At 40.5% G+C, this 12,511-nt stretch overlaps 1 protein-coding gene across 1 annotated transcript in view; it reads left to right on the top strand.

The window, feature by feature from the left end:
* Positions 1 to 1,364: 1,364 nt before the first annotated feature.
* DOK6 (docking protein 6) overlaps positions 1,365 to 12,511 on the top strand; it is a 239,182-nt gene continuing 228,035 nt past the window's right edge. The window contains exon 1 of the mRNA XM_030231203.2: positions 1,365 to 1,571. Coding sequence (XP_030087063.2) covers positions 1,506 to 1,571 — 66 coding nt within the window. The 5' untranslated portion in view covers positions 1,365 to 1,505. The remainder of the gene's footprint in view (positions 1,572 to 12,511) is intronic.

Raw genomic sequence — 12,511 nt, 5'->3', positions numbered from 1 at the left:
CCCTCTGATTGTGTTCATGGCCCTCCTCTGGTCCTTGTCTAACAGGTCCATGTCTTTTCCATGCTAAGGACTCCGGAGCTGGACACAGTACTACAGGTAGCTTTATAAAGTTACAAAGTTTTTCCTTGTAATTCCATCACCCAAGCACTGTAATAATTTTTCTAGATTGTATCTTTCCTATTTGCTGCAAGGCTAATCTCTAATGTTGTCAATTGATTTTGAAAATCAGAAATAAATCCTAACAAACTTTCAACTAGAGAGTTATATTCTATCACCCCAGCCTGCAGCACACCACACTGCAAATTCCTGTTTCAGAAAACTTCAGGGCAGTGGTGCAGTAGAAGGTAGATATCTAGCAAAAGAACACATGAAGCTTTCATTAAGCTTATCATACTAATCAAACTTTTTCCACAGAAGGTGTTTATTGAGCACAATTTTATGTAACAGTAGTCATGCACTACCCATGTCAATTCCATATATCTGTAGTTTTTCTTTCTCAAGCAGCTTGGATCCATTCTTGTCCCTCTCTACTTTACATGTAGCTGAATCAAACACAATTTCTTTCCCTTCCTAACGCCTCCTAAACATTAGGTTTTCTTCAGAAGTCATTCTTCTGCTAGGTCCACCACAGTGACAGTAATTAAATACATGGTCATCACTGCCGAGAGCCTGTGTGTGACAATTAATTTTTCAACTTCAGATGGATTTGTGCTTTTTTTTTTCTTTTTTTTTTTCTTCCTTCACTTCTGTAGCTTAGATATTGTTTCATTAAGTTTGTTGAACTGACACAACAGTTCCGCGTTTGCTGATGGGAGTCTACGCGGCTTCCCGAATGCACGAGGCTGAAAGATGCCCCCACGGGCCGTGTTCCCGATGGGATGTGCCACCGGAGCCGAGAATGCCGCGGCCACAGCCATCCGCCAGCCTGGAGAAAAGTGGGCAAAACCGGGGCGGCCGAGGAGAGCACCCGCCCTGTCATGCCCGGGCTCCCCATGTCATGCCCGGGCTCTGCCGGGCCGAGGCGCCCCGCGCCCCCTCCCCGGGGCCCCGGCGGCGGGCGGAGGGCAGCGCCGGCGCTGGGGGAGGCTCCGCGGCCGCGGCGCCGGGGGCGGTGTCCCCGCTCCGCCCCGCCCCGCCCGCCGCGCCGCTCGCTCCCGGCCCTAGGCGCGGGCAGCCGCGAAGCCGCCGCCGGGCGGAGCGGAGCTGGGCGAGGGGCGGCGGCGGAGCGGGGCAGCGAGGGGCCGGCGGAGAGCGGGGCGGAGCGGCCGCCACCCGCCCGGCGGGGCGGTGCGGAGCGGAGCGGAGCGGCCGCGGGCGGAGCGGGGCGCGGGCGGAGCGGAGCGCGGCGACTGCCGCTGCCTGGATGCCAAAAGCGCCTCTGGAGCCAGCGGCCGGCGGCACCCGGGAGGGCCCGGGAGAGGAGGAGGAGGAGGCGACGGCAGCGGCGGCGGCGGCGACTGCGGAGGACTCCGGGCGCGGAGGGGAGGAAGCAGGCAGCGCTTGCCATGGCCTCCAACTTTAACGATATAGTCAAGCAGGGCTACGTAAAAATCCGCAGCAGGAAGCTGGGGGTGAGTTCTTTTTCCTTTTGCCGGCCCTGCCCGGGGTGGGGGCGAGGCGCTGAGCATCGCCTCGTCGGCCCGGGGGGCGGTGGTGCCCCGGGCCGGGGCCGCCAGCGTGGGGCGCGGCGACCTGCTGCTGCCGGGGCTGCCTGTGGTGCTGCTACCGCTGGTGCTGCTGGTGCCGCTGCCGGGGCTTGGACTTCGCTCCCGGCTCCGGAGGGGTCGGTGGGGTGCGCTGCCATTGCGCCGCGGAGAGAGCCGGCTGCTCCCCTCTCCGGGAAGGCGCCGCTTCTCCCTTGTGTCTCGGCGATCGCCCGCCAGGGTCACTGTCCGCGAAAAGCTGCGCCCCTTGCCGCTGTTCTCATCGAGTCCCCCAGCCCAGGGATGACACTCCCCTCTGGCCGTCCCTGCGCTCCCCTGTCCTCGCCTTGCTGCCTCCGACAAGGGCTGAGGTGGGGAGAGGAAGGCGCAAGCAGGAGCTGTAAACTTTATGTACAGATTCTCCCTTTCTCTATCTCTCCCATTTCGGAGGGGGATGTTTTCACTCAGGGCAGGGTCAGAAAACACTCTGCTGATACCGGAGTAACAGAGTAACAGAGAAAAGCAGGCGTGGAGGAGTGATGGTGCTCTGCCTTAGGGCACGGGGAACTGGGGAATGGGAGCCTGCGGCGCGCCGGGGATGGACAGGGAGGCAGCGGGGTGGCAGCCTGGTGAACCTAAAGGCTGATGTAGAGGCTGGCGGTGATTAAAACTAGGGACAGTCTCTTAGGTGGGGGTGGCTATTCGCAGTGCCCTCCGGGATGCTCAGCGACGCCCCGTGTGCTGTCAGATTGGCCATGGGCACTTTCCCTGAAGGTGTGCAGCAAATCTTGAAAAGGCAGTGAAGTTGGAGCAGAGTGTGTGCAGAGGTCAGGATTTTCTAAACTTCAGTCGGTGCGGGGAACCATCGGTTTGGGCTGTCTCCTACCCTTTGTGAGTGAACAGGAATGCTTGCTTGCACAGCTACTGATGTTGCCAGTAATCCTGAAAGGTCTAAGTCCCTGTTGGCCTGAGGCTGGGAGGAGGTCTGAGGTTCTTTGTGTTCACTCTTTCAGTTTTTCCTCAGGTGTGCAGAAAAGTGCAGGGTCTCTACCAGCTCTCCCTTCCAGGGAGGTAGTCCCTGCTTCCCCTGAATCGTAACAGCAGGGACCATGTGAAATCTGCCCTCCTCCAAGTCGTGCTCTGTGAGCTTATCACAGTGCTAATATTTATCTCCTCGTCCCCCTCTCTCCCTTCCCCCCAGATGCTGTACATTGCTTGCAGACACAGTGTGCAGGATGGTGGGACACTAATCATGAATTGACCTTTGGAGCACTTTGGTGACTTGGCAGGGTTGTTAATTTCAAAAGAGCACAGGAAAGTTTGGTCCAAACCCTTAATAGCCTCAACTACAAATGTTTGAAAGGTGGTGTAAATTCAAAGAGAATGGATGCTCTTAATGATTTTGCAACCCCAAAGTTGCTCTGTGCATCAGTCAAGCATTAATCTTATCTGAAGAAGCAATTTCTAAGCCTCAGTTTGTTTCTGGCAGTCCTCTGCTTAACCTTTGTTCATCAGTTTTTCCCCTGCTCAGCAGTGTATTGGATGGGCCCAACACAAAGCAGACAGATGATGGAATCCCATCACCTTGGTGTTAGTAGCTGGAAGCAGAGTTAATTTGTTTGCTTTGCAAATCTGGCTTTGAAGCTATCTCAAGTGTCCTTTAAGTGTGAAATTATGTATATGCAAATCTCTATGTATGCAAATACTTTTATATATCTATGTCTATGTCATAAGTGCAACAAATGTAGAGTTCATATCGCAGTAATCTTGGATGATACTTGCTGACCTGTGTAAAAAAATTGTGAAGAGAGTGATATTTCATTGCAGAATATCTTATGTAGCTTGAATATTTTGTTTTGAAGATGTTATCTGATTTTTTTAAAGGGAGACACATAAAACCTTTTTTTACATAGATGCCTGCCGTGGTCATAACGATTATCGTACCTCTACACTAAGCAGAAGGGAAATTGTTCAGATGGTGTCTGTGGAGGATTTTCTCCTACTGAAGTGTGTGAGGGTGACAATTCAGACTATACAGCCTCAGGCAGGTGGTAGTATAAGCTTAAATATGACATATGGAAATGCACATCTGAATAAATCCATTAAATACAATTTAAAAGGGATTATATTTTATAGAAAATAGTATCAAAATTCAAATGAATGTGATGGTTGAAAGGTATGAATATGTGTGTATATATCCATAGCTAATTGGATCCTTGTGACTGAATATCTAAATTAATGCAATTTTTATTCACCCAGTGAAACATTAAAGGTTTGTCTTTTTTTCGTTTATGTCTGTCTCCAAGTCCAAACCTTAATGACTTACACTGGAGCCATCATTATGTAGGTGAATACATCCATTTTCAGGGATATAAATGTCTGTTAGCAAATGAATATTTTTAACCTTCAAAAATACTGAAAAGAGGGAAGAGAGTTATAGGTTCTGGAAACTAAGGCTAAGATAATTTTTAAACATGGCAATAGAATTTTATCTCTTGCTATGTTATGTTTCATTCTTATACACTGGAAGTTACTGGGTAGTTTTTTTGGGGCATAATAGTCTACATTCTTTGAATATTTCAAAGTCTCCTGAAAAGCAGATTGATTAAAACTTGGAGAGCTGAGGTGTCTAATACCAATTTTAGTGCTAGACTTGGGCAATAAAACTAGTTCTAACCTTTAGGCTGGTTGCCAGTTCGTTATGGAAATTCTTCCAATTCAGCTTTTATTCTGTTTTGTTTTGTGACTGAAGGAGCCCTGGCTATGAATCAAATGGAATATACTTCAATAGCATATTTATATTTTATTGAGAAAAAACCCACAACAACAAGCTTTCGTTTGGGGAGACCTTTCTGGTAGAATTGACTTCTTTAAGAATTTAATTTACAGAAACTGAAGTAGTAAATCTTCATCTAATTGTACAATAGAAATCTTTATGATTTTTTTTTTTTAAGAAGAGGAAGAATGTTTGCTTCTGATGTTTTACACCTATGCCTTGCTTTAAGTACTTGTTACCCTTTCTGCCTACTCTCCACGAACCTTCAATTCCCATTCATTGTATTCATGGAGCCAGGACTCAAGCTGGTTTCCCGTCAGTAATTGATTCTGTTCAGAAGAGTGATTTGAAGACAAAAATGATGCCTAAATCATGGAAATACATGGCAAGAAGAACTACGAGAATTTGTTCTTACTTTTTTGTTTAGTGATACTTGATCATTAACCTTTATTTTGCCTGCTTTTCACTGTAATCCTCACGTGCTTGTTTACAGAAATTCATTAATAAGTCAATTGAATGGTATATTCTTCCAACAGTCCATTATTTTCAAGAAGATCTCATTGTTTTGATACATTTATGATGCTAAAGTTGGTTTTGTTCTAAGGTTAGAGAGTCAGCTGAGGAGGTTTACCAGCCTCTCTGTTGTTGTATTCTGACTGGGAGTATCATGGTTTCTGCCATGGAGATGTCAGGCCACAAAGAGACATCCAGCCAGTCTGAACACTTAGTCTGTCTCCTTGCTTTTGTTAGGCATGAACTGTGCATGAAACTCTTCTCTGGTGCCTTGAAATGTCGAATATATGTTCAAGGCTATGTAGTAGGCAAGCTCATGTGTGTTTGTCACATCTTCATCAAGGTATCACGGTGACTTTGAGACTTAGAAACTGTAGTCATTGAGGATGACTGTAATTAAAACATCTTTATAAAATCTGTTTCTCTGCAGCCTAAATATGCCTTTCTTTTCAGTGCCCTGGCATTCCCACATTGTTTGATATTTTGCTTTTCTCTAATACTACATAAAGGAAATACTCATTCTAGCAGCCATTACATTTGATCTGTGTGACCCTTCTTTGAAATAAATTTGATTGTAATGTGGTGTGCTGTTCAGATCAGAATAGGTCATTTGTGTAGTGTGGAACAGGACTGTGCTGCCTTTGTTCTTTTGGAATCTTTCATACTTGTGTCACATTAAAATTCATATGATACAATTTTGTACTGTACTGGCTGTGCTTATAGGCTGAAACTTTCTTGTAGCAGATTGGAATCCCTTTGTTGCCTCCTAATAATGTAAGCTGTGAGTATTTCATGCCTTGCTGAAGTGCTGTTTCTTAGAAAAAAAACAATTTGATGTCACATTAGGAAGTCTAATTAAAAATGAATGTTGTGTCACTTTGATAGTCTTGTTTTGACCCATATCAACCTTTGAAGTCATAATCTTATTGTTTGTTTGTTTTTGTCTTTTTATTTTTTTGTCATGCCTTGGCCATAGAATGAAAGAGTCCTATGTCTTGGAAATTTTCACTCTGTTTGTAATAATTACTAATTTTTCCATGTTTCCACATACTAAGTGTAATTATTTTCTGGGCTCTTCAGTTAATACTCTAATACACCTATCCGAAGAGAAAATTGTACCTTCCAGTCAGTCTTGGTTGAGTAATAAATAGTATTGCTCTTAGTCACCAAATTAGAAGTTTTACCATATAACCTCCCCCTATTTTTAACCATATTTTTAGATCATTACAGGTAGCTTTTCTGTAAATGAACACAGTGTTTCTCCTTCTGCATTTTCAATCAATCATGACTAACAATGCTATGAATATGAACCACTGATTGTAGTGTGGTTCCTCTTGAAGTAATGCAGCATGTGCCTTATAAAATCCTAACATTCAGTTGATATTGTGTGTATATTTTGGGTGAAGAAAGAAAAGGGACCTGCAAAATTTCTTGGATTTGATATTACATTGATTGATCGCACTGGCTCAGCAAGTGGGTCATGTTGAATACAGAGGGCAAAATAAAGGGTCTTCTATTTCTTTGAGTTGCCACAGCATATCCAAAGAAACAAACAAACACATGAAAAAGTAGAAACAAGTAGTGCACCTGGAATGGATAAGCTTACCATAGATTGTTTTATATTATTATTATGGGAAAGGTGCTCAGCCTGATTGTAAGCACCCAGACTGCCATTTTTATAACGGCATCCTGACTGGTGATATAAACTCTGAGTTACATCTTGAAGTATGAAAATAATTCAAATGAAACTATCAAACCTTACTTCCTATTAATAATAAATTCATTTCCATTTTTATAAAGCTCCAGATGGACAGGATTTAGATTGCAGATTCCTTCCTTGTAAAGGAATTTTTTTTTCACCATAGTTCAAGGCAACCTGAGATATGGAATTAAAAGGATTTCACCACAATCTGTTAAAGAAGCTAGTCACGTTTGCTTCTTAATACTGAAAGTATAATTTAAAATACCAATAATTACTCCTTTCATTCTTCTTGCTGCAGTTATGTGAATGGATTTGAAGAATTAAAAGGAAAATACATGGATTTCCAATTCGGTCATTATGGAAAGAACAATCATCTTGAGCTTCTGACCAGTTTTTATTGATTAAGCCTATTGTACAGGAAATTGAAAGAAATATCTTGCAGCCATGGTAAACAAGGACAAAAAGTCCCACAACTTCATATACAAACGGTTGTGTTAAAGCAACTTGTGGGTCAGGTTTGTGGTAAGAACTTTGAAGTTGCTGTGCTTCCCAGTTATTTTCTTGATGTGCTTTTCTACCTCTAATTCCCAAGAGGTGTGATAGCCAAAGGGCTAGTAATTTTCTAATGGATAACACTTACTTAGAGTCCAAGAGTTCTCTTTTGTAGATAGCATATCACATCCATGTTATCTATGGATTATAGAAGCTTCTATTTTTACTCTTGTGTGTAATACCATTGGCCTCAGTGAGATTACACCTTAGCTATGTGAAGATTACACAAAGAAGTGTTTGTACAGACTCTCTCTCTTTCACTTGCATGTTGTGAGATGGTAGAATTTTACTGAGAATTTATTCTATCTCCTGCAAGGACCTCTGTTTTTCATTTAGGAATCTGTCATTTTTGTCTTATAATGGACATTATAACCTGCTGAAAAGACCCAGCAAAAAGACCCTGAAGTCGATTTAAGGAACCCATTAACTTTGGTGGCTTTGGTTCACTGTCCATATGGGAACATTAGCCACATGCATAGAACATGAATTTCCTTGTTGTAAAATGCCTTTCAAATACTACTCAAAGGAATTGTCCTTTTTGAAATTGGTAATTATGGAAGGAACATGCTCTATGAGTCCTTGAGATATACAAGGAATTATTCATGTAATTCCAGTAGTGAGTTTTCTTCCTAGTTTTTTAGAAATAATTTCTCTTTGAATCATTCATTCAGATTTTTGCAAGCAGTGCAAAATGCTTTATAGCTGTTGCCTGGCAACAACATATTCAGGCAACAGCGTATGTGAGTCAGTTGTTATATGTTTATATATGTGGCTGTGTATAGAGCATATATTTTAGTTAGATACTAATGAGACATTTTTAAAAAAGCGTGCTATGAAATGCTCTTTTTAAAAATAATAAAATTCAAATAAAGATTTTGGGGTCTATGTTACCCTGGAAAGTTTGTCTTTTGTTTTAGGTTATGTGAAAGATCATTTAGCTGAATAGCTTTTCACAAATGTCATGATGTAGTTCATATACTTCCATTCAGTCTGAGCAAGCAGTGTAAACTATTCTCTTTGTTGAAGGCAAGCAATGTTTTATATGTATGGATGCTAAATTATATCCCTCCCAGTTCTTTAAATTAATAATGTGTTACTGAGCCAAAAAGTGGGTCTTTTGCTGTGTACTGTAGCCTTTCATGTATACTATATTTGAAATAACAATTGCAAATGTTGCACTGCAATTTTTGTTTTAAATCTTTGCAACGTGCAGTACAACTCTAAGATTCAAAATTATTTTGGTGCATTATTGTAATGAATTATAGTTTGATTTAATTTTTTTTCCGGAAAAAATACAGACTTCAACTCTAAATACTATGACATTTCTTGAAAAAAATCTATAAAGAAAAACAAGGAAACTTTTGCTGCTGTGGAGAAAGTTTCTATGTGGTAGGACAAAATTGCAAACTCAGAAAAAAAGATTTTAGTGAGAGTAGAGTGTGTGCAGTAACTGTCTTCACACTTGGGCACATAAATGCTTACTTTCAATTAATGCTTTTTTAGTATTCAGAAAACATGTTCACACATCATGTCTGAGGAAAAAAAGTCTGTGTGATTGATAGATTCAGCTCATAAACCACTACATCTGAAAACTTTGTACAAGTCGAGAGAGTTCCAAAGAGTGAGATTTGCAGCTGGCATCAGAATTGAATCTGCTGTCTCCAGGAGTACTCTTACTGGCTAGGATAGGATAGGATAGCTTTCTTGGAAAGAGTTTTGAAGATGAGTGTTAATTTTGAAGTCTACTTCGAAATTAAGGAAAAAAAAAAAGCCTTTTGTAAGGTAGTTATGAAATATGCCTCTTCTCAAAAGTGATCTCCCCTGCAAAATAAGTCTTCCACATTCTGACGCTTTTTAACAATTGCAATGTGGGAAACATGGCATCGCTGTCATACTGAGAGGTTACAAGCCCATGCAAATGGAGCCTCACAGGAATTACTGTTCACTTAAGATGCACATAAATTAGGAAGATAATTAAGGGAAGTGTGTAAATCTTTTAAAAGATTGATCTTCTTTCTCTCTGTTGTTCAGTTGCCAAAGTGTCCCTCATCATCTCCAGCTTATCTGGGCTGAACTTTGGAAAGGCTGTATTCATTAACATGTCAGTGAGGAATTAGAAGCACACGGCATTGACTAGACCTGGAGAAAAAAGTTACACTGTGTCTGCTGGAGGAAGGGCTCTTTGGCACGTTTCCCCTACCTGTTCATTGCAAAAAGAATTAATAGCAAAGTTTAATATCGAAAGGCTGTCACCACTGTAGAACCAAATTACTGCCATTTCTGAGAAAGAAACCCTTGATACTTTCATTACTCTTTGTTTGTCCCTGGACTTTGTCTTGATTTGAGACAGTTTGCTCTGAGGTACCCTGCCCTCAGAGTGAATTGTATATTCTCATTCCCCATGCAAACACTTTTTTTCTTGCAAAGAGAAAAGAGTGCATGAAATCTTATAAAACAAGAATGCAAAAGAGTTTTCTGAATGAGTGGTCGTAATTATTGGGTTTGTACGGTGCCTAAAAAGAAGAGGAAGCTTCATTTTAGCTGAAGTTGACATGTTCAGTTATTAATTGCTAGATTAGTATGATGATAATAAGGTGTATGATGTGTATAATATATATAAAAAAGCATGACAATAAATCCCCTAACAGCAAAGGATGGAGGTTAATTTTCATAGCTGTAGCAAGTTTATAAAAATAAAAGTTATATTTCTGAGATTTATTTTCTGTAGTTCTAGTATCTTAAGCTAGAGAATGAATTCTAGAGCTTTTTGCACTGTGGGTGAAATAACCTCTCTTGAGAAGACAAAAATCTTTGTACTCATCTGTTGGACTCAGTATTAGAAAAGTTAAATTTTAGTCTTTTGTAATCTTGAGCACTTTGATTCGTTCCAGCCTTATTCTCAATTACACTAAGCCCACTGTACACGACATAAATTAAATCTAAAGCTGTGTTAAGGTCCCTTATACCAGCACAGAGAATACTTTTAGTGTAAATGGGAAACAGGCTTTCTGAGCTTAACTTTTCTGTTTGCAAAATTAGTATAATCTCTTCTCACCCATGATTGCTTTATTTTGTTTGTCTCAACTATAAATTCATGTTAAGTTCTCCTTTAAAATGAATATGTTGGCTAATGCTGACTGTGGTCATAATTTTTTAGGTGCTACAACTCTATAGAGAACATCGGAATAATTGATACTTCGTTTTTGATTTTTGAATTTCATAACTGTGGAATGGCTGAGGTTGAAGGGGACCTCTGGAGGTCACCTGATCCAACCTCTCTCTCAGGCAGGGTCACTGTCTATTTTAATATGATTTGAAGAGTTTTTGGTTGAAAAGAAACTTTTGGTTGTGTTTCATTTAATTCTTCTATGTTTTTTCTTTTTACAGTCAGGATTTGTTCTGTAATTTTTTTTAATATAAAGAAGGAAAATATTGTGCATTTTCTACCCAGATCTTACTGATAGAAATGACTGCTCATCAGTTTTCAGTTTTCTTCTTAAAAACAAGTGTCAGGAATAGGAATGCTAGAAGTCTGAAGCTGGTAACTTTGATAGGCCCTATGTTTCTTTTGCCCTGAGACAAAATTAGAGCACAAAATCTTAAGTGTTGTAGGGGGATACAATATAAGAAAATAAAGGTAGTATAGAAAGCAATCTTACCCCTAAGGACTTGCAGCTTAGCCAATTATTAGAGATTAGGAACAAGCCTGACTTTATCAGGCCACAGATGTACCCAATGAGAGGAAGAGTGTTATAAAAGAGTGGATTGGTTGGTTGAGGGGGAACTGGAGTCAGCTGGCTCCTGTGAGAAAAAGGAAAAGTCTGTGCTTAGAGGAGCTGCCTACGAGAAATATTAAGGAGGTATAAAACTCTAGCAATATGGGACCTTTGCAATATAATGATAAGAGAACCCCTGCAATATACCAAGTGTCGGTAAACTTCACTATTTAAGAAACATTTATTCAAAGGTTGCAAAAAAAAAAAAAAAAGAAGAGAAAAATCAAATTATTGTTTGCCCATAATAGTAATACTAGTCTGAAAGCTTCCAGAAGATTTGTACCATTCAATATTTTCAGGGTACTGGTTTGCCTAAACCAAAAAAATTTGGGTTGCTTTTTTTTTTCTGCAAAAAAGGAGTAATTTTGAGATCACTGAATGATTGGTATCTTCTTCAGTGTGTCATAGCTTAAAGGAAAAGGTTGAAGATGTAGTGGGTAGCCTTTGCTAATAAGAGTATTTCTTGAACCTTTTTCATTATCAACACATGTAGGTGGTGGTGTATTAAATGAAGTCAAGTTCCCTCATGTTACATTTTTCCAATTATTGAATAATCTGGATGTCTGGGGTTTTTTTGATTATGTAAATTCTAATGTAGAACCATTTTCCAAAAGAAAAAGAAGAGAAAGGAAGCTGCTTTTGGCTTTAAGTGTGAGCGTGTAGATGAATTGGATCATCTATTTCAGGTGTAGGTAATAGTTACCTTGATTAGATCTCACTGCTCAGTGTAGGCACATCTTTCGTTTCTTCTAACGAGTTGTAAGATCAAATGTTTTTACTGGGAAAGCTGTGCAACAGACAAAAAGTTTCTCAGCACTAAATCTGCATTTGCACATAAATTTTGGCCGGTGAGTATTAGTGAAAATTATTGTTGCAAAAAGCAGAGTGAAAAATTCTGAGATCTGTCTTCCCCAATGGAGCAAAATCTTGGACAGCTGTTAATTCCCAATAATGAGGTGTGATGTAGTAAATTGACAAATATTTTAAAAAATGTAGCAGAAGGAATAAATGAAAGGAAGGAAGCAGTCTGCTGTAGTCTGATGTTGTTGCAGAAAAACAAGAATAGAATTATTTTATGGTCCCAGTGGTCTTAATAAAGAAGAACACTGCAGTTTTTTGAAGGTGAAGTAGGTACATTAATGCAAAAGCTCTATTACTAGAATATAAACTAGTACACATTATAGGAGTTGTCCAAGACCCAGGGGCCAAATGGAATATTGCGGAGTCACAGCCATTTCAGAAGGTTCAGGTTGTTTTAAAGAATTAGGTCTGAATGCTTGTAGTGTTTCATTAGAGATGACTCTTTTTAGACACTTCCTAATCATTTGGGATGAAGATAATGCTTACAAATCATGAAAGGGAGCTGTAACTAATGGTAACCGCTTAGCAGCTGGCAGAGAACATTGGCTAAACTATCGGAATTAGGAATCTGAGGTACGTTGAAAATGGAAACCTCACAGTGAGACGTAAGGAGGAATATGTGGAGCAGCCATGGAATATATTTGTGAGATTTATGGCCAATGAGAGGAAAATTTATACTGGTGGACCT

This window comes from Serinus canaria, chromosome 2, assembly GCF_022539315.1.
Source record: "Serinus canaria isolate serCan28SL12 chromosome 2, serCan2020, whole genome shotgun sequence".
NCBI lineage: Eukaryota > Metazoa > Chordata > Aves > Passeriformes > Fringillidae > Serinus > Serinus canaria.
This window is presented reverse-complemented; position numbering and strand designations above follow the sequence as displayed.